At 36.6% G+C, this 24,039-nt stretch overlaps 1 protein-coding gene across 1 annotated transcript in view; it reads left to right on the top strand.

The window, feature by feature from the left end:
- mtor (mechanistic target of rapamycin kinase) overlaps nt 1-24,039 on the top strand; it is a 269,916-nt gene that overhangs the window by 241,017 nt on the left and 4,860 nt on the right. Inside the window, exons 45-55 of the mRNA XM_056463247.1 lie at nt 768-902; nt 2,286-2,460; nt 4,314-4,449; nt 7,129-7,276; nt 9,634-9,756; nt 12,352-12,434; nt 12,533-12,605; nt 12,687-12,761; nt 15,809-15,944; nt 16,015-16,080; nt 16,371-16,451. Coding sequence (XP_056319222.1) covers nt 768-902; nt 2,286-2,460; nt 4,314-4,449; nt 7,129-7,276; nt 9,634-9,756; nt 12,352-12,434; nt 12,533-12,605; nt 12,687-12,761; nt 15,809-15,944; nt 16,015-16,080; nt 16,371-16,451 — 1,231 coding nt within the window. The remainder of the gene's footprint in view (nt 1-767; nt 903-2,285; nt 2,461-4,313; nt 4,450-7,128; nt 7,277-9,633; nt 9,757-12,351; nt 12,435-12,532; nt 12,606-12,686; nt 12,762-15,808; nt 15,945-16,014; nt 16,081-16,370; nt 16,452-24,039) is intronic.

Here is a 24,039-nt window from a genome sequence, read left to right as displayed (position 1 = left end):
ACTGCAGCAGATCGTCTTGACCATGTCTACATGTGTAAATGCATTGAGTTATTGCAATGTGATTGGCTGATTAGAAATCTGCGTTAACGGCAGTTGGACAGGTGTTCCTAATAAAGTGGCCAGTGAGTGTATAGAAGTATCAGCCTATAGCATTCTTATTGGTTCATGGTTAAACAGTCATCATCGTTTAAGTGAAGTATTGTCAAGTATGGTTACTCATACTCTAAATTGGTCCCCTACCGGAACCGGGAATCAAACCTGCAATCTTTCAATTACAAGGCCAACTCCCTACTGCCCACTGCTTTCCATTATGCTCATCCAATAACTTTGTCCCAGACACATCAGCAATTGAAGATTACAGATTCTAGCCTAGGATTTTATGATTATAGAATCTTTTATGATTCCCAAAATGTGTCTCAGATGTGCAAATCTTGAGCCGAATTGCAGTGTGATTCTGGCTCTATCTGACACACCATTCTAAGGTCTTGAGCTCTTTACTAACAAGCTGATGAGATCATTCAGGTGTGTGCGTGCGTGCGTGCATGTGTGATTAAGGAGATATTGAAAATGTGCAATGCTATTTTTTTTTCAAGAACAAGGCTGGAAAACAATGCCTTAGGTGAAGTTGGGAGATTTGTTTTGTTCTTTGTTTGCAAACAAAGTGTTTACAGTATTTACAGTACTTGTTACTGCTGTGTATAAATGTTTAGTAGATAATGATCTGCCCTGTATCATTTTCCCATTTTAAATGGTGGCTGTGGTTTCAGGCTTATGGCAGAGATCTGATGGAAGCGCAGGACTGGTGCAGAAAGTACATGCGTTCGGGTAACGTGAAGGACCTGACGCAGGCCTGGGATCTGTACTACCATGTGTTCCGCAGGATCTCCAAACAGCTGCCACAGGTCTGACACCGGCATTTCTTAACCGTGTAGAACTCAGTATAGTTATTAGATCACTTAAATCAGCCAGAAACAATATAATAATACATACAAGTTGATGACATTTATTTTGAAGGGCACCTATGGTGAAAAATCTATTTTTCAAGCTGTTTGGACAGACATATGTGCATGTATGGTGTATAGACCGTCATATTGGGGCGATGAATGGCCCAGAAAATTCTAAAAAGTCCCATTGACCTAACATTGGGTTAAACTATCAGTTCTAATATCCTACTGACATGCTAATGTTGCTACAAATATGCTAGCGCATGCTAATTCATGTTATCAAAATGCTAAATCAGGTTAGAAACATGTCAATGCATGCTCAAATCATGCGTTACATGGTAATTCATGCTAGAATCATGGTAGCACATGTTAATTCATGCTAGAAACATGCTTATTTATGCTAGAAACAAGCTAGGAATGTGTTAATTCATGCTAAAGTTATGTTAACAACATGTTAATTTATGATTGAAACATGCTAATGCATGATAGAACCATGCTAGTTACATGGTAATTCATGGTAGAATCATGCTAACTTGCTAATTTATGTTACAAACTTGCTAATTCATGCTAGAAACAGGCTAACAACATGAGAATTCATATTGGAATCATGCTAACAACATGGTAATTAATGTTATAAACATGCTAATCTATGCTAGAATGATGCTAGTTAGATACTATTTCATACTACAATCATGTTAACAACATGCTAATTTGTGTTAGAAACATTCTAATTCATGTTGGAATCATGTTAACAAAATACTAATTCATGCTAGAATTATGCTAACAACATGCTAATTCATGCTAGAATAATGCTAATTCATGCTAGAAACATTTTAACAACATGCTAATTCATGCTAGTATCATGCTATTACCAATCACACTTTAAAGCTTCAACTTCAAGAAACAACGTTAAAGCTTTTTACTGGTCTTTAAAGCAGTTACCAACAGGCTTTGTCAAGCCACCATAAAGTTTGTCCTCAAACTTTACCATCAAGTTTGACTTTATAACCTTTTATGGTAACATTTCACACTGTTAACATATCATTAACTAATATTATTGTAAGATTAAAGTATTAACTTTAGTAATCTAAATAGGTTTTCGGATGTAACTGTAATTTGACTACCACCTATTTAAAATGTAGTTAAATATCAAATAAAAATTCAAATTTGAAGTATTCACTTTGGTAATGTAAATATTTTTTCGGATGCACTGTCGTAAATATAACGAAACACAGTTACTTTTATTTTGAGTTTTAAATGCCATTTCATGTATTTGGTTACTCCCTGGTCCTGGTGGTAATGCTATATAAAAGTATTTGTTTATACTGTCTTTAACCACAGCTCACTTCTCTGGAGCTTCAGTACGTCTCACCTAAACTGCTGATGTGTCGTGATTTGGAGTTGGCTGTGCCTGGAACATATGACCCCAATCAGTCAATCATACGCATCCAGTCAATTGCTCCCTCACTGCAGGTCATCACTTCTAAACAGCGGCCACGCAAACTCACCATCATGGGTAAGAGCACAGTTCATATTTGCTGGAAATACAAAGGGGAAGTAAAAACGTAGCAATAAAATACACAGCTTTATATTTGCTTATAGCTTTCTCTAGGAACTGTAAATGTGTGTTTTTATACTGTATTTTCAAACTGCCCATTGAGTAAAGTACAGTACAAATCAAAGAGAATTTTTAATGTAATTTTGTCTATGTACAAACATATAAAAAGAGAAATAAATTAGAAATGAGGATATAGTTTAATGACATGTTATTATTTTTTACCAAATAGCATGGGGCCTGCAAAATTAAATTCACAAATACAGACAAATTGATTGATTAATAATAATAATAATAATAATAATAATAATATAGTTTTAATATTGATAAGAGATAAGGAAATGTATTTATTTATTTTTTATATATATTATTTTATTTTATGGTCAATTGATTGATGATAATAATATAATAAAATTGATAATAATAGTATGATAATAATAATAATAATAATAATAATAATAATAATAATAATATAGTTTTAATATTGATAAGAGATAAGGAAATGAATTTATTTATTTTTTTATATATATTATTTTATTTTATGGCCAATTCATTGATGATAATAATATAATAAAACTGATAATAATAGTATGCTAATAATAATAATAATAATAATATAGTTTTAATATTTGTAAGAGATAAGGAAAGTATTTTTATGTATTTTTTGATTGATTTGATTGATTGATTGATTAATAATAATAATAATAATATAAATTTTTATTATTATTATTATTATTATTATACAATTTTTAATAAAAATGAGAGTTACGGAAATGTTTTTTAGTTTATTTTTAAAATAAATATAAAAAATAAAATTAAGTATGAAATCAAAAAAATTTGTTAAATCAAAATTATATATATATATAGTCAGAATTATTATCCCCCTTTGATTTTTTTTTTTGTCTTTTTTAAATATTTCCCAAATTATGTTTAACAGAGCAAGGAAATGTTCACAGTATGTCTGATAATATTTTTTCTTCTGGAGAAAGTCTTATTTGTTTTATTTCAGCTAGAATAAAAGCAGTTTCAAATTTTTCTAAATCGATTTTAAGGTCAAAATTATTAGCCCCTTTAATCAATTAATTTTTCCAGTCTACAGAACAAACCATCACTATACAATAACTTGCCTAATTACCCTAAAATAATTATATAAAACAATATTCTATATTTTTATTACAAATATTATTAATAATAATAATAATTATACAGTTTTTAATAATAATGAGAGAAGGATATATTTGTATTTATTTAATTATTTTATTTTAAAAAATTATTAAATTGTATTTATTTTAATGATTGATTAATGATTCATAATAATACTTAATAATATTTCTTCTAAATTAAATATTACATTTAAAAATTAAATTAAATATAAAATTATATAAAATATATGAACAATATTAAAATGATAAATAGTATAACAATATTATATAAAAAATTAAGGTAACATTTAGCTGTCACAATTCACACTATTAACCAACCAATAACTAACAGAACTAGCTTTATAATTACTAATTAGCCCTTTATTAATACTTAGGATACTACCCAAACATCTAATAGGTAAGTACTAATGAACAGTTCATATCTTAATAATAGGCAGCTAATAACCTAAACTAAAGTGTTACCAAAATTAAAAAATATTCAAATATAATAAATAGACAAGGTTTTGTGAGTTGTGGGGTGCAAAAGTGTAATTCTGTTTTTGTTTCCATGTACACATGCTGTAGTCTGGCCAGTAAAGGTGAATGCATTTAGAACAGTGCAGTAGGATTTGAAGAGACAAAGCTTTCTGTGTTCTCTTCTGCACCCTGCAGGCAGCAATGGCCATGAGTTCATGTTCCTGCTGAAGGGTCATGAAGATTTACGACAGGACGAGAGGGTCATGCAGCTTTTTGGCTTGGTGAACACTCTACTGGCTAATGACCCAGCCTCCCTGCGCAAGAACCTGAGGCAAGTCTCTCGTGTTCATGTGTCTGAGCATCGCAGAATTTCAGACATTCTCATTTCTTTACAACATATTATATCAGGAAAAAAAAGGAAATAATACATTTTTCATTAAGGCCGGGAAACACAAAGACGACAGACAGCTATTGATGTGGTTTGTTCCAAACGTCACCTTTCGTCAGATTAATGTCAGCCCATTTAAGCTTGTAGAATCAGCATCAGCCTTTGGCCTAAGAGAGCGCTCCTGTTGGTTATTCAGCAACAAATCAGAGTACTAGAACATAAACTGAAGTGATGCACCCAAGTAAACAATTCGAGTCAAGAAGGAACACAAAGAGGCCAGCTGTAATTTCACTACATTTCTCTAATAATTGCGATGATATGGATTATTAGATTATCAGTCATATTTGTATGAGCCAGTCCTTCCATGGTGAGTGAAGAAAACTCATGCAATTACAAAAAACGCCAGCAAATTAAGAAAAGATCCTCATTGGTTTGACTGCATAAGTGTTGCAAATCCTGACAACACAAGCACATGAAAAAAACACGCTGCATTTTCCTCACAACACATACAAATAGCATGGAATACAATGTAAATGTTTCAAGGGGACCCTAAAAAGTGACGGACTTGGCTTTTTAGGTTATGGGCTGCGACTGAAATCGCATACGTCCATACTATATAGTACTCTAAAATCAGTATGCTAGCTGAGTAGTATGTCTGAATTTATAGAATTCGAAAAACAGTATGCGAGAAGCACATGGATGACCAACTACTTCCGGCGAGATTCTGAAGTGCGCATCCGATGCACGCTACGCTATCCCATGATGCACCGCAAGAGAATTCATGAATGGGTGTGAAGCGACGCAATTGGCGTGGGTAGGTCGTGAGATCATGACGAAATGGCGGATGTAGTACGTCTGAGTTCCATTCATACTACTGACATTCATACTGTATAGAACATACTTTTCTAGTAGTAAATTCAAATGCAGTACCTACAGTACTGAGTAGTAGGCGATTTCGGTTGCAGTTTAGGCTAATAATATGGGAATGGTGTAATCAAGATGTTAAAATAAATAAAAAAACTCATCTTTCAAAGATCACCTACAACTTCACTGAGCAATAGTCACAGCACAATAAGCAAATCCTAGCCAGGTCCCTCACATTTTTAGGTCGTAGAACCATTATGTTCTGTACTTTTTGCATGTGTTGTGAGAAAGTGCAGCACTTTTTTTATTTGATTGGGTTGTGAGAAAATGTAGAACGTTTTCATGATGTGTTTGCGTTATGAGGATTTGTAACACATATGTTGTCAAACAGATAAGGGTCTTTTCTTAATTTGCTGCTGTTTTTTTTCTAATTCTAGTTAAGCTCTCTCGGACAACGTAAGTTTCCCTTTGTGGACTGAGAAAACAGACTCTGCCACCCGCAGTTGCGGAAAGACACGTCCTCGCGCATAGACGCAGAACTCGCACTCAAATTTCAGTTGCCTACTGTCCATTTGCTGTGTTCACGCACAAATTTTTGGTCCAGACGTGAACCGTTTTTGTTGACACTAGTTGTTTGACGTTGGCTTGGTGCGTCTAGCCCCCTCTGGAGGTACTGGGTAGGTGTAAAACATCAATGAGTGTTGGCACCAGCTGATGACCCTGCATTGTATTTTTACTAGGGGTGTCAAAATTAATTGTTTGTTCGGTGCACTGCGATGCAGACGCAGACAATTCGGTATCAGTTCAGTAATAATCATAACCGGTTATTATGTACTGACGTTATTTATCTCATATGCGCTATGTCGCCGTAGCTTACTATGGCGAGAGAGGTGAGCATGAGTATTTACAACGCTCCAAATACTTAAAAACTCAGAAACTGTGCACAATTTTACTGCGTATGTGTTTGCTGGATCAATCTTTCACTGACACTTACAGCAGAACCCTTATTTCACTGCCATTGAGAGAATGAAAGTACTCCATTTCTATCTCTCACTGTGGCCCATTTGACCTGCTGGCATGACTTTTCCTCTCAGCTGTTTTAAAGCGATACTTCTGTATACAGACACGAGCATGCGCCTGCAGAGTTTTCTCCACCGTGTCTATATGGATCAGCTGTGATCGCCGCTGCCGCTTATCAGTGTCACTCATCTGTGAAGAGCGCAGCGTGCAAGAGCCAAACGCAGCCCTTTTTGTTGAGCATGTGACCAATCAAAGGGGTATAAGAGAACTTGGTAGACAAGGATCAGAAAGTGAGCGGGAAATTTATATTTGTTTATATTATTTGTTATTAATGCTCGTGTTGTTTAAAGGTACAGTTGATATATCTGACTTTATTAAAGGACAAAATTGTATTACAAATAATATATAAATATATTTATACATTTTAATACAATTAATACATTGCTGCTGTGAAGAAAATGTAAAACTGTGTATGGAAAGCATCGTCAATTTGGCCTATTTATGCTTTATATTTACACCCCAGTGAAACAGACTCATGGTTTATCAATTTATGTTAAGATTCAATACTTTTTTTATGATTTCAGAGATTTAAAAAAATCTTCACCAAGAGTGATATTACAAGTCTTGAGACTAGTGGATTTGTACCACTTCTAAATATCCCTAAGATGATGGTGTAGTTAGATATTGATGTTGTTAAGGATATTTTCTTTCTTTCTGACAAATGTTTCTTTTGAACAGTATTCAACGCTACGCTGTGATCCCGCTTTCCACCAACTCTGGTCTGATCGGCTGGGTTCCTCACTGCGACACGCTGCACGCACTGATCCGAGACTACAGAGAGAAGAAGAAGATCCTGCTCAACATTGAACACCGCATTATGCTCAGGGTAACATCTCAAGCCTGGAAAATAAACCTGTTTTTCACATCTCACTGTATTACTTATTACAGGAGGTTGCTGAGTCTATTATTTCAGTATGTTGATGTACTTTCAACTGAAACAGAATATTAAGTAGGGACAAATATGTCCCACAAATTGATTTATTTTTTGGGTTTTTATCCGCTTCCTGTTTAACCATGTGAAATGGCTTGGAGACAATCTGCAATGTATAAAAACCCATAGAAATAAAGGTGACTTGACCTTTTAGGCACATGATATATTTGCATCATTTAGTGGGAAATTTCCCAAGTGATTTCCCAAGTTTCTGAACACATTTCACCTAATAGTTTTCAGCTTACTAGTAGATTCTAGTATTTAGCTTGAAGTGCAATTTAAAGGCTTATCTAGATTAATTAGATTTACTAGGAAAGCTAGGTTAATGAGTCAAGTTATTGGATAGCAGTGGTTTGTTTTGTAGCATATATATATATATATATATATATATATATATATATATATATAAACAGTTGAAATCAGAATTATTAACCCCCCTTTGAATTTTTTTGTTTTGTTTTTTAAATATTTCCCAATGGATGTTTAACAGACCAAGGAAATATTTACAGTATGTCTGATAATATGTTTTTCTTCTGGAGAAAGTCTTATTTGTTTTATTTCAGCTAGAATTAAAGTAGTTTTAATAAATAAAAAAAACATTTTAAGGTCATTATTATTAGCCCCTTTAAGCTATATTTTTTACGATAGTCTACAGAACAAACTATCGTTATACAATAACTTGCCTAATTACCCTAACCTGTATAGTTAACCTAATTAACCTAGTTAGGCCTTTAAATGTCACTTTAAGCTGTATAGAAGTGTCCTGAAAAATATCTATCAAATTATTCTTATTAAAAATATCTCAAATATTATTTACTGTCATCATGTATATATCATAGACTGTAAAAGATATACGTGACATAAAGATAGACATAGTATCTGTGACATCATCCATAGGTTTATGAAGAACCCAAAAGAAGCTACCAGTAGGCGTGGCCAACCGTCGTCATTTTGTTCACACGTCATCACTCCCAACTGGGGGATACCAAATAAGGGCAAGGAGGCGGAGCTACAGACACATGTTGACATTTTGCTTAGGCTGGCTTTCCTATGAGAGAAACTCTTAATACTTCATTACCTGCGACTCGTTTGTGTTCTGACCACATGTGCTTGGTTGTACACTATATCAATAAAGTGTTTAGACTTTTGAAAACACTGCTGTAATACATTGAGCCACTAAGCATCATTCTTATGACATTTTTCAACAGGAGGAAAACGCGAATTACTTCCAAATACTTCAGATATAGTCTGTGTTAGTAAATGCAAGACTATTGATGAAGTCCAGCATAACACTGTATGACAATGCTTCAGATACCTGTTCTAGAGCCTACAGCTAATCAATCTGTCAGATTCAGGAGTGCATTACAGCTCTAAAGAAAAATATAAATGATAAATTATCTTAAATAAAACAAATACATTTATAGAGATGGTATATAAGTATATAAATTCACTCACCTGGAGAATGGAAGTCACAGGAATGGTTTGTGGGCACAGTAAAGTGCACACAGCATCCCATATCATCTGATAATTATGAGAAATAATTCCAAAAGGCAATTGACTGTGTAAAGCCACATAAAACAACACAAAAATACAATAAATATGCCGAGTTCAGTGGCTAATCAGCCGGAATCAGCTGAGATGAAGTGATGGCAACCACGCCCTTAATTATGCAAACTTACTATAACCTAATATAAAGGAAACGGATCAATTATAAAAATATTCACCCCCCTCACAGTTGTCATGAAGGGTAATATTAGCTATATGAACCAAAACCGTTCTTTGTACCATACTGTAAACACCCTTTTTTCTGCTGTAAAGTCGGCCATTCTAACAGTGGGCTCAATAGAAATTTGCTCCATATGGAGCCAGGACTAGCGGAATTTCGATGAATTACAGTTTCAGTTACTTCCATATTGGCTTCCCGAGAGAGAGCGGGAGGTTGAATAACATTCATTATTTTTATTTATTTATTTATTTATTTTTTAAAGGAGCTAATAGTATTGACCTTAAAAATCGCTTATACCTTATACAACTTAAAAACTGCTTTTACTCCAGCCAAACAAAAAGAAATAAGGCTTTCTCCAGAATAACAAATATCATAGGAAACACTGTAAAAAATGTCCTTGCTCTATGTTTAACATCACTGTGAAATATTTGATTAAAAATTCACAGCAGGGCTAATCATTTTGTATTTAACTGTATGCTGGTGGAAGTGAAGAACCTAAGTTGATCTGATCTCTCGTTTGTTTCAGATGGCTCCTGACTATGACCATTTGACTCTAATGGAGAAGGTGGAAGTGTTTGAACACGCGGTGAACAATACAGCAGGAGACGACCTGGCCAAACTGCTCTGGTTGAAGAGTCCCAGTTCAGAGGTTTGCAATCATCATCATGAATTGATATAAACAAATTGTCTGTTATTAAAGCTCTTTCCATTCCTTTCATCTTAAAATCTCACTGCAGCACTTTACACTGAGAGTAAATCTCTTGCATGTGTGACTAACTTTCTTTCTATACAGATTGTTCTCATGAGTTGTTTAAAGTATTTTTGTATTTTTCATGACACTTTTTAAAATAAATAGTAAATAGTGCAAAATTGTTTTATTAATACAAATTGCTAACATGATTTTGCTGTCATCGATGAATTGTAGGTCGTTTTTTTTTTTTTTTTTTTGGTTGTTTTAAGAAATAGAAAATAATAAATAATAAATCTCCTAGCTGATGTAGCCCACAATAAATCTGCCACTACAGATTTCTGCAGACATTTGAGCCCATTATTCATGCATTTGCTTGAGTATACACAGTATACTAATATTGAATAATATGCAATTGTTTAGATGATTTGTGTACATTACTATTTGTATGTGATATTTTCTCTTTTTGCGGAAACCATTCTGCATAAAAACCATTCTGCATAAAGCTGTGGATTACTTTACTAAATTCTGTGCAGAAGCATTGTATAAAAATCAGCAGATTCTATCAGGCCCTTCTCATGTGGTTCTGAGTGCTAAAGAGGATAAACCAATTCTACAGAAGGCATTTCAGCAAATGTTTTGCCATTTTTAAATAAGAATTTTAAAGACAGTGCAGACATTAGTTTCATTAAAGGTCCCCTCTAGAGTGGAGAAACTATGACGTCACTTTGTATGCAAAACCCCGAAAGCGAGTTAGCATTTTAGCAGGTTCTGTTCCGTCGTCCCAAAGCCAATGGGTATTTTGAAATGGGATTTCGGTTAAATAAGGTCCTTGGCTAACCCAAACTCAAGATACTTTCACGTTATATTCTACGATATAAAATACATCAGTTACAGCACACTCTTGATTTTTTAAATCAGTTACGCTTCTAAAAGACAGCTGCTAACATGTTGCTAAATGGGACTACAGGCAATGTTGGAGACAGAGACATTATATGTCATCGAGCTGAACTGCCCTGGAACGCAGCCTGCTTACAGCTTGCATCGTGCATGTGGATTTGTATGTTATCTGATTAAGTATTTCCATAATAATATTTTATAGTTTGTAAAAAATTTAATTCTAATTGGGCATTCATATTGTGTGGAGATAATACCTTCACTTCATTTGTTTTATTAAAACTATTTTATAAAGATACTACTAGTGCAGACTGTCTTTTTGAATAAATATGTAATTATTTAATGACATTTTCATGTTTTACATGAACATAAAATGAATGATTTTTTATTGTTTTGCCTCTATGGGCTGCTTTTTAGCTGTACTTCATGACAAAAAAAAATATTGAATGTTGTTCTCTATGCATGATGGGACTTGCAGACATTTGATAGACGTTTCTTTAATTTCTGTCGTTTATGAAAAAGAATATGGGATTTGTAATTGACAGCCATGGCTTGATTATCACTAAGGTAAGCGGTCTGTGTACACGCACACGATACACTTATTTAAATTTGTATTATGATAATATTACTTAGGCACATTTATAAAAATATACAGTATGTGTTTTAAACATTTTACAGCAACCATATAGCAAAACAAATGTATTTCCCACGGGAAAACTATCCAAAAGGCACGTAGGTCTAGATACAAATGTGTTTTTTTTATGTATTTGTATTTGTTTATAATATACAGTGTGGATTATAATATAGATATTATTAAATATATAGTTAGCAGGGTAGTGCAGTAGTAACAAGCTTACACCCTGAAGGCACTGTAGTTCGTTCATAGCCTAATGTTAGCTTTTCAATTCTTGCGTTTGCATTTAAGATCCAAAAGTGCTAAAAGTTGTATTTTCGTGTGAGGATTATCTAGTTGGACAAAACGTGTAAGTGTAATGAAAGGTGTTTGAACACAGAGCTTATTATTTGCAAACTTTGAAAAGCCTATGGGAAAATCCTATGGGGATTTTATCGAGGGAACCAGTTTTATGCTAGCAGCCGATTAGCCTACAAGGTGATGTCATAGTTCCTCCACTCTATTATGCCCCTTTTTACCAGATGTAAAATAAGTGTCCCTGGACTGTGTATGTGAAGTTTCAACTCAAAATACCCCATAATAATAAATATAAAAATGATTTATAACTCTTTAAAACAGCCCCTATTAGGCATTGATCCAAATTGTGCCATTTTAGTGGCACTTTAAATTAAAATAGATATATTTTTTCAAAAGAATGCAGAGCTACAAATGCCTATGTGTCAGCATAGTGGCGGATTCAAAAACAAGACTAACATCTTATGCTAATGGGGGAGAGATTGTCCCTAATGGGCGGGACGTTCTCCCTGTAATGACATGTATAAAAGGGAGAATGTCAATTTAAGTGTTTCTGTTGTTTTTATCAAGTGTGATTACCTTTTTACCATTAGAATCTGGCTATATTCGCAGACTGTTGCCATACGATTGTGTTTAAATTCCTTATAAATGGGATTTTTGTATAATAGGTCCCCTTTAATTAAAAAAAACTTTTTTAGATTACTGTTAATTGTTGCTGTCTCTTTATACAGGTCTGGTTTGACAGGAGGACCAACTACACACGCTCACTAGCTGTTATGTCCATGGTTGGCTATATCTTAGGACTTGGGGACAGGTAAAAACTAAACCACCAAACGTCTTTTTATCAGTAAAACTATTGAATTATTCAGATTTTTTTATTAATTAATCATCTTTTTTCCTGTTTAACCACAGGCATCCTTCTAATCTGATGTTGGACAGGCTCAGTGGAAAAATACTGCATATCGATTTTGGAGACTGTTTTGAGGTAAAAACAATACTAAATAAATAATATGCAGCAGTTCTGTTTCTTGGTAACTAAAGTTTTTTTGTTTGTTTGTTTTTTAAGGTTGCAATGACCCGAGAAAAATTCCCAGAGAAAATTCCTTTCAGATTAACTCGCATGTTAACCAATGCCATGGAGGTAAGATGATCAGTAGCGTTTTTGAAGTGTTAAATCCCTTGTTTTTCCCTGAACTTGTCTTCACTTGAAACTTTTCGTGCAAGTTTTGCCAATAGGGGGGGTGGAAACCAGCATTTTTTTTTACAGTGCAGCTATATATATTTGATAGAAATATTCACATTTCTGTTAATTACTCAGATACACTATTCCACTTAAAGTAAAGGTTGGAATACTCTACATGCCAGTACTTGCATTACTATACACAGTACCCTACCTCGTTTTCTAGAAAAGTTGACCCTAGCCAGTCTGCAGATTTTAACAGTCAGACTTGACAGATTTTAAAACATAAGATTTCAGACTACAATTTTAACTATAGTAGTCAACATTTGAAGTGAATGAAAACTTTGTCAAAGTTGTCCTAAAACTATTGAACAACAATAAAAAAAAAAGTGTTTTAGGGCCCTTTCATACACCCGGTGCAATAAGGTTGTGATAGTATAATAGTCATATAATAATAGTATTTATCATATGCATATTTATATTTGTTTTAATAAAAACAAGTTTAGATTTTTAGACCTGTCAGGTTTCGAAGATGTATGCATCACTATATGGGGCATAAGAAAAGGACGTGTGTTTGAATATAACTCAGGTTTTTGACCACACTTCATTATTATTGTTTATTCATTCCTTTGCTGGAAATTAGAACTGAATTTAGAAATAGTTTTAAAACAAATCTTTGTGCTTAACAAACTAAATTAAACATGTAGGCTAATGGATGTCTTCAGTGGAGTGTACAACACCGTTTCCTTATCCACGAAAGTAAAGGAGTAAAGAGAAAGTAAAGAGGCCCAATGGAGGAGGCTCATTCTTTATCCTCGTTCAGATGGTCTGTTTAACTGTTTTTGCACTAGTGAAGTGTTAAGTTTTTCTACCTACGAAGTCTGCCATGTAAATAGCAAATGCACCATGGTGAGATGCATCTGACTCTTAAAGGGAATGGGAGATGAGACTCTAATTGGTTTAATGCACGTTATGCTCAAAACACACCCATAACTCATTAAGAGAAGAAGCACAACCCTGTTAGACCATGCGCCATGCTTATTTTTCTGTCCTTAAAATAGCAAAAGTGACACACCTCTAATGCTTTTGCGACATACGCTTTAGACTTTGAGCTTAGATTGTTAAAATAGAGGAACTTTTTCTATTCAACTATTCACAAAGTCAGAGTATAAAGGCTGTTGTTATAAAATGTAATGCAACTATAAAAGCTGTGAAGTGTGCTACCCAGTGCTTAATTTGTGAATTGCGAGGTCCCGGAACAGATCGGGGTAACTGATCCGGCATGTTACCCGAGGATGGAGAGGTGTCGTGCACGAAAGTGGATAGGGGGTTTGGTGGTGTATGGCGGGGGCTGTCGCAGATGAAAGCGAAGAGCGGCGGAGGGTGTCGCAGACTAAAGTCAAAAGGGTTGGGGAGTCACGGAAGAAAGTGAAAGTGAACAGCTGACTGCGGAGGAGGGCGGTTGAGGAGAGGGAACGGTAAAATGAGGTGCCAGATTAGATTTCAGAGGTGCCGGATCTGGATTCGGCGTGTTCTGGCACAAATTAAGCCCTGGTGGTACCCAACCGTAAGATGAAGATCTTAGTTCTCACTAAACTGACACTAAAAATAACAATACAAACACACTAGTGCTGCATAATATATCGTTTTAGTATTGATATGGAAATGTGCGCATTCACAGTAGTCAAATCGCAGGATGTGCGATTCAGGTTTAGTTTGAATTATAGTTGATTAGGAGCTACAGAACACGTGATTTGTAGAGTCACTGCTATGTTTAACCATAATAGAGTGAAAGTATCATTAGCACGTGTTTTTAAGGCATGTGACTTAGAGCACTTTGTGAGTTTAAATCATATGGACACAGGAAACTTTGATATTTGGAGGTGTAACAAAGACTAATTGTGTTTAAATATTTTCCTGATTACACTTGCGCTGCAAAAAAGCTTTTCTTAACTAGACTTAATTAGAATTTCAAACTGAAAACCATATTATTTTTCTCAGGTTGATTGAGGGTGAGTAATTAACAGCATAATTTCTATTTTTGCGTGAACTAATCTTTAGCCCTTACGTACTGTTCAAATTGACTACCCTTTTGTTGTGTTGTTGTTTTTTTTGCCCATTTGACTTCAATTATAATGACATTTTTGACAAAGCTATATAATCATGCATTCTTGGTGTTGTTTCCTGTTGGGAGGAGTTAACATTTCTCATGTGTACTGTTGATCATCAGTTGGATGATCTGTGAAAAAAGTTTCTGGCTTTTATATAGAGTTCTGTGGGGTGCTGCTCCGGTTTCCCCCACAGTCCAAAGACATGCGGTACAGGTGAATTGGGAAGGCTAAATTGTCCGTAGTGTGTGAGTGTAAGTGAGTGTGTATGGATGTTTCTTAGAGATGGGTTGCAGCTGGAAGGACATCCGCTGCGTAAAACATGTGCTGGATAAGTTGGTGGTTTATTCCGCTGTGGCGACCGCGGATTAATAAAGCAACTAAGCCGAAAAGAAAATGAATGAATGAATGACTATGTTCTGAGAGCTGAGGTGCTTATTTTGATTTTCTCAGACATATTAAAGTGTGCAAAGGTTGCTCTCACAAACTTAGTACACACACAGTAAAAATAACAAATGTAAGCTCTTCCCAACAGGAAAAAGCAACAACAATCAAGAATGCATGAATATATGTTGTTTTAATGGAAGTCAATGGGGCAAAAACAACCACAAACATAACGAAAGGATACTCAATTTGCCCAGGGTGTATTGAGTTTTTGAAATCTTTAGAAGCATTTTCCCAAAATATGTGTCAAAATAAAATTTGTCACCAAAATCAGTCCATATGCTGAAACACAGAGAAAGTTGTGGCCAAAGTAAGACTCAAAATCACCACAGAGTGGATGAAAACATCCCCAACAGCACACAACAGTTAAGTAATTAATTTATGGCTAAGTTACCTGGTGTTTGTAGAGAATAAAATAATCTTTCTTGCTAAATAACAGATTATTTCCCCACTTAGGTTACGGGACTGGATGGTAACTACCGTATCACATGCCACACAGTGATGGAGGTACTTCGGGAACACAGGGACAGTGTCATGGCTGTGCTGGAGGCCTTCGTCTATGACCCGTTACTTAACTGGAGGCTTATGGATAGTAAGTACACAACCTTCACTCATTCAAAACCATATCAGAGTCAAGCAACTGATGCTTCTCTGTCTTACAGCAAACACTAAAGGAAATAAGCGATCCCGGACCAGAACTGACTCCTACACTGCAGGACAGTCTGTTGGTAAGCCTTGGACTTCATCTCCATTCCAATTATCATGCGCAGTTTTATTTGGTGTTTTTCATATCAAAACTTGTTGTCAACTATGACTATGCTGTTACTAGTCCTTTTGTACAGTACAGAGATTCACTCTACTAGAAATCCCATATACTTTGCTTTCATTTTGTAGAATGCCTCATAATGGCAGTGACATACATATTTATGTGCTCATGTTCATATAAAATGTCCATCAAAATTAATGTTCATGGAAATCGATACATTTTTGTTGTATGTTTTTGATATGTTTCTTGTAGAAGCCATGGAGGGTATTGACCTGGGAGAAACAACGCACAAAAAGCCTGGAACTACAGTGCCTGAGTCCATTCACTCCTTCAGTAAGTCTTTAAAGTTTCTTTGTTTGTTGTTTTTGTTGTTGTTTAATTATTGATATTATTGATTTCTTGTAACAGAGGGTTTGTAAGAAAGGTCCAATCCCAATTCTATTTTTGTACCCCTTCCCCATGGCCCTTAAAACCGAGGGTGAAGGGGAAGGGCTTCAAAATTTACCCCTAAGAATTGGGACAGCACTACAGCACCTGCACACATCATCGTATGTCATCGCGATCTCATGCTTCATATGAGATCAGACGATCACGACTGCTGTAGTTATTGCAGTTGTGTTATTTTTTGGTATTTATCTTCAGGAAATCACTGAAGGCATATATTAGGTTATCATAATGATATAATGTGGCAATAAGATCATAACTATACTGTGCATTTACACAGTGGCCATACTCATCAATGTAAACACACCAAAACAACATGAACATTATAGCAGACACTGTAAAAAGCTCATTTCCAGCCACTAGACATTACTGATCGATTAGACAATCGATTGTCAGAATGTTGTGGAACTGCTATATAGGAGTTATTATTAGGGATTATAGATAGCGAAATTTAGCGGTTTTTATTTTAACGTTTTTTTTTTAAGCATGACGGTAAAACACGAACGTGGTTATGAATATATTAAAACATGTGCTTGTTTGTTGTAAAAAATTTGTAATAATGACAAAAAATACTAATTTGTGGCTCTCCTTACTTTCGGGTGCTGCGATCCTGCTGTTGTGGCTGGTGTATTCTGGGAAATTTTCTTACCCCTTGGTTTCGAGTTTGGTCCTGAAAAATCTTTGTTCGAATGGCTATTCACCCCTTGCCCTTAGCCCTACGCCTTCAAGCTAAAGAGAATTGGGATACCCCTACCCCTTCACGGGAACGCGCAAAACGAGATGTAGGGGTAAGGGGAAGAGCTAAGGGGTAGAATTGAGATTGGGCTAAAGTGTCTGTTGCTTACGGAGAGGAAGTATGTGTCTCCTACATGTGGTTTGTCAAACCCACTCACCTGCATGAAGCACTCTCAAAATCGCACAATACCTTTGCAGTAACGTGAAAGTTTATAAGAAAGTGTCTATGTAAAATATAGAGCGAGCACTATTGTTGGACAATTAAGCTTTGATGAATTAAAAAATGGCTTGTATACTTTGGTGAAAGCTGAGAGCTCTCTCTCTCATCCTCCATAAACCACAACAGCATTCAAAGTCCAGAAATATATCATAGTGTTAGTTTTTCTGAAACACGTTAAAAATGTCAGTCTAGATGAAAAGCATTTTCATTATAAACAAACCCACACTTTAAAACAAAAACACACTAGTGTAAACAGCACCTGAATCATAGGACGTACTCACACTATGTACAGTTGCCCTGAACCGGGCCGAAGCACGCTTGTCCCCCCTCCTGTCTCCCCCGACGGCCCGCACTCACATTACATTCGGGCCTGGGAACGCTTGCATCATCGATGATGCGCTGTTCAGTAAGCGCTTTCGCTCAGCACAGTGAAGATGAGACAAAGATGGCGGCGCGGTTACTTCGCGAGGCTCAGCGTCTCTCCAGTTTCTGCTCATTTCGGGTCTGTTCATGCAGAACAGCAGAGTCTTTACATCAAACACCCAACAGGAGATCTTGGATATTGGTTTGTGCATTCCGGACAATTTTATTAGCAATCTTCGACTCATCCCGGAGATCACCAGAACACCCGGGCCTGAGCGCCCTACCCGGCCGGGCGGAAGTGCTCGAAGGTGGTGTAGAGAACGTAAATAAAGACGGGGGAAGCGCGGCGGGCTAAGAGCTAGGCTAAAGCTAACACCACACCGGCTCTTTTTACCCAGCATCTTTCTCGTCAATGTACGGTCACTGGTGAACAAAATGGATGAGATTCGACTGCGCATCAACCACAGCAAAAGATTATGAAACTGTAATGTCATGATTTTCACAGAAACATGGCTAAACAGCGGGATACCAGACAACGCTGTATTGCTAACTGAGCATCAAACATTCCGAGCAGACAGAATGGCGGATGACTCCGGTAAGACCAGAGGTGGAGGATTATGCATTTATATTAACAAAGCTTGGTGCACAAACTCTGTCATCGTTGGGAGACATTGCTCTGTTAACCTGGAATTTCTAATGGTTAAATGTAGACCGTTTTATCTGCCACGGGAGTTCACCTCCACCATAATAACTGCTGCCTATATTCCTCCCGATGCTGATGCCAAGCTTGCTATGAATGAACTTCATGCAGCCATCAGCAAACAACAGACTGCTCACCCGGAGGCTGCTTTTATTGTTGCGGGGGATTTTAATCACTCAAACTTAAAGACAGTGCTCCCCAAATTCCATCAAAACATGTTCTGCCACACAAGGGGGAACAAAACTTTAGACCAAGTTTACACAAACATGGCTGAAGCATATGCTGGGACCCCCTCCCCTACTTGGGTCAATCAGATCACCTTTCTTTCTTCCTGACCCACAAGTACTCACCCCTCATTAACCGTGTGAAGCCATCAGTGAGGACCATCAAAGTGTGGCCAGCGGGGGTAGACTCCACACTCCAGGACAGGTTTGAACACACAGACTGAAGTATGTTTGCTTCCCAGGCCACATGTGGCTCTCACACAGACATTGACAGTTACACTTTCTCTGTTCTGGAATATATCAACACCACCATAGACAGTGTTACAACCCAGAAACAGATCACCACATACACAAATCAAAAGCCATGGATGAACAAGGAGGTGCGCCTCCTGCTAAAGGCACGCAACACTGCCTTCAGATCAGGGGATGCACAGGCCTACAGCACTTCCAGGGCTAATCTGAAGAGGGGCATCAAAAAGGCCAAGCACTGGTACAAGCTAAAGCTAGAGGAGCACTTTTCCAACTCTGATCCTCGGCGCATGTGGCAGGGCATCCAGGCCATCAGCAACTACAAGCCCAGCCAGTCCACCCCCACAGCCACAAATGTCTCCTTCCTGAACGAGCTAAATGACTTTTATGCCCGCTTTGAAAGAGACAATACAGAACCCTACACCAGGAACACTTCCTCAACCGACCACTCACCTATCACACTCACCTCCTCAGAGGTGATGCCGCACTGAGTCAGATCAATGTGCGTAAGTCTGCTGGACTAGACGGTATTCCTGGGCGCGTCCAGCAAGCTCGCTGGGGTATTCACAGACATTTTCAACCTGTCGCTTAACCTAGCAGCTGTGCCAACATGCTTTAAAACCACCTCTATTGTGCCAGTGCCCAAACACTCCAGCCCAACATGCCTGAATGACTACTGCCCTGTAGCACTCACACCCATCATCATGAAGTGCTTCGAGCGGTTGGTCCTGGCACATCTGAAAGACTCTCTGCCATCCACACTGGACCCACATCAGTTTGCCTACATTTGTAACAGGAGCACAGAAGATGCCGTCTCCATAGCACTGCACTCTGTACTCACACACCTGGACAATAAAAACACTTATGCACGAATGCTGTTTGTTGACTTCAGCTCAGCATTCAACACTATCATACCCTCTAAATTACTGATCAAACTCAGAGACCTGGATATCGACACGTCTCTCTGCAACTGGGTTATGGACTTTCTGACTAACAGACCTCAGAATGTTAGATCAGGCCACATCTGCTCCACCACCGTCACACTCAACACTGGTGTACCACAGGGCTGCGTGCTGAGCCCCTTCCTCTACTCCCTTTTTACCATCGACTGTAGGCCTATGAACAGATCCAACACCATCATCAAATTTGCAGATGACACCACAGTGATTGGCCTAATCAGCAATAATGATGAGACTGCCTACAGGGAGGAGATACAGCATCTGGCCACTTGGTGCACCAACAATAATCTGCTCCTCAACACCAACAAGATCAAGGAGCTCATTGTGGACTTCAGGAAGGGACGAACAGGCTCACATGATCCCATCCACATTAATGGGATGCCCATTGAGCCGGTCTCATCCTTCAAGTTCCTGGGGACCCACATCTCAAAGGACCTTTCCGGGACCACCAACACCTCCAGCCTGGTCAAGAAGGCTCACCAGCGCCTATTTTTCTTGAGGAAACTTAAGAAGAACCAGCTTTCATCAGCTGTCTTGGTGAACTTCTACCGCTGCACAATAGAAAGCATCCTGACCAACTGCGTCACAGTCTGGTATGGAAGCTGCTCTGTTGCTGGCACTGCATCGGGTGGTGAAAACTGCCCAACGCATCACAGGGACCACACTGCCAGCCATTGAGGACATCCAGAAGAAACGCTGTCTGCGGCGAGCACGCAGTATTCTTAAGAACACCTTTCACCCTGCTCACAGACAGTTTTCTCTCCTGCCTTCCGGCAGGCGCTTCAGGCTCCCCCGGACAAAAACCAGCAGACTGAGGAACAGATTTTTCCCCAGAACTGTCTCCCTTTTGAACTCTGCCCCTCACTGACTCTTCTGCACCACCCCCCCCCCCCCCCCCCCAAACACACCCACACTCTAACTTATACTCCTCACAATCACTGCACTGTTTAACATTTGCACATTTAAACTTGCACACATTCATTGCACTACATTGCACTGATTCACTTATTTGAACTGTACATACCCACTGCACATGGACATTTCTAATTATGGACACACCCACTGTACATATACATTTGTAATTGTTTATCTATCTGCACACTTCTGATTACTAATCTCATCCTGTACATATATTAATTTATTGTAAATCTCTGTTCATAGCTAATAGAACCTGTATGTAATGTTCATAGTACATCCATCTGTAAACATTACTATAGTTTTTCTATAACTGCACTTTATAACTTATAACTGTATCCTGCACTTGCTGCTATTGCATTGCCTTGTACGTGTACATGTGTAATGACAATAAAGTTGAATCTAATCTAATCTAATTTCTTTCGTTATATCGTGTTAGTCTTTTGATATGCAGCATACCTGTCAACATTGGGATGTGAAAATAAGGGATATGCCCACCATATTAAGGAATTCCGCCGACCCGACCATCCCCCGAATCCCCCCCCCCCCCCTTTTTTGTCACTAAATATGGTTATTTGGAGATGTTTCATTGTAAAAAGACTTATTATTGAGTTAAATGGTCAGAAATAAGTTTTATTATTATTTGTTACAAAAGAAAATTAAATAGTACACATTAGCAGCAAATACATTAGCAGTTCAGCTTTAAAATTAAAAGCTATTATAATGAAATAGAATCAAGCTATCAAATCTTATTAGCCGTTTCTTCACTGTATAACGTAAACATTCTGATTAAAGTGCAGCGAATGAATCTCATTTATTTAGATTTTTAGATAGATAACAGGTGTCACTTTAAAAATGCACACATTTAATGTTATCATAAAAGCATTAAATTGCTTTCCTAACATTTTATGCTCATTTAGGACAAAATTAGTTGTTTGAAAAAAAAAAAAAACACCAAAAATCTTTAGATATTGTTATTATTAATTATGTGTATATGTCTGTTTAAACATGCACGCAAAACCCTGACTTTCGCTTCGCTTCAAATCGCGTGTTTTTATATTTATTTCAAAGTCTTTCCATGCCCAAACAAAGCGAAAGCACAGAACAGACTCACATTTAAGAGTAAGTGGCAGCCCCTGGTGGTTCGGCGGTATGGGTTGCTTATAGGGAGGTTTATTTGCCACCCTTCAAAGAAAGACTGAAAGTACGGGAAAATACCTTTACGGCATGATAGCATGATAGAACTGTAAAATACGGGAGAATCCCGGGAAAAACGGGAGGATTGACAGGTACAGTGACACGCAGTCAAATATTTCGCCGAACAGATCAGCCACTTTTGACGCTCATAAACAATCATAAAGTCCCAGCAGATGCCCTTCCAGATGCAACCCATCACTGGGAAACATCCATACACTCTCATTCACACACATACACTACGGCCAATTTAGCTTACCCAATTCAACTATAGCACGTCTTGAACTGTGAGGAAAAACGGAGAACGCGGGGAGAACATACAAACTCCACACAGAAATGCCAACTGACCCAGCTGAGGCTCGAACCAGCGACCTGGTTTCTTGTTGTGAGGCGACAGTGCTACCCACTGCGCCACCATAATATTCTATATTATAATTCTTAATATGCGAGTGCTCCGGTTTCCCCCACAGTCCATGCGCTATAGGTGAATTGAATAAAGTAAATTGGTAGTGTATTGTGTGTGAATAAGCGTGTATGGATGTTTCCCAGTACTGGGTTGCAGCTGGAAGGGCATCTGCTGTGTAAAACATACAGTATGCTGGATAAGTTGCCGGTTAATTCCACTGTGACGACCCCTAATAAATAAAGGGACTAAGCTGAAGGAAAATTAATAATATAATATAATATAATATAATATAATATAATATAATATAATATAATATAATATAATATAATATAATATAATATATTATAATAAAATATAATATAATAAAATAATATAATATAAGATAATAATATAATAATAATATAATATAATATAATTTAATATATTATAATAAAATATAATATAATAAAATAATATAATATAATATAATAATATAATAATAATATAATATAATATAATTTAATATATTATAATAAAATATAATATAATATGATAATAATAATATAATATAATAAGAATATAATATAATGTAATATAATATAATATAATAATATAATATCATAATATAATAAGAATATAATATAATAAAATATAATATAATATAATGTAATATAATGAAGAGGTAATAAAAATAGGAATGGTAGTAATGTAGTCTCTGACTTATTTTAACAAACAGCAAGCAATCACAAACTAAATTCGCATGGTAGAGACAATAGGCAGTCAACTATCAGTCAAAACAGGGTAAACAGGCTGAAGCTAAAACACAGGGTATGTCAAATCAACAATATAATACTTTGTAATGTGACCCCATGCTAAAAGAACTTAGCAAAGAGTCAGTATGTGTGTAGTCATTAGTCCAGATGATGTGAAAGAGATGAGTGAATGTGAGCAGTTTGAGAGGTATGGTAAATAGAGTCTAAATGTGGTTGTTGGGGCCCTCTGGTGGAGAGCAGGATTCAAGACACACTTTCTCTTTTGTGCAATTTTAAATTAGAATCTAATTGTCACTAATACATTGCACTGTATTGAAGGAGACCTGTTATGCACCTTTTTACAAGATGTAAAATAAGTCTCTGATGTCCCCAGAGTGTGTATGTGAAGTTTCAGCTCAAAATACCCCATAAATAACTTTTCATAACTCTCTGAAGCTGCCCCTTTTAGGCGTGGATCCAAATTGTGCCATTTTGATGCCTGTTGATTTAAAATCAAATGAGATTGAGCTATTTTCAGGAGTAGGCAGAGTTACAAACACCTATGCGTCGCCATAGCTGCAAATTCAAAACAGGACTCATGCTATATGCCACAAACTGAAAATGTTAAAAGAAGCATCTCAGAAGAAGGCAGTCAATGGAGACCCCGGTGTTCATTTGTGTAACTCTTTTTTTTTTTTTTTTTTTTTTTCCTTTTTTTTTATTTAAGTAGTCGAGAAACATACATTAATCAACATAACTTACAACACAACATAAATATAAA

The sequence above is a fragment of the Danio aesculapii genome, chromosome 8 (assembly GCF_903798145.1).
Source record: "Danio aesculapii chromosome 8, fDanAes4.1, whole genome shotgun sequence".
NCBI lineage: Eukaryota > Metazoa > Chordata > Actinopteri > Cypriniformes > Danionidae > Danio > Danio aesculapii.
The sequence above is the reverse complement of the archived record's forward strand: the minus strand, read 5'-3'. Positions and strand labels throughout refer to the sequence as shown.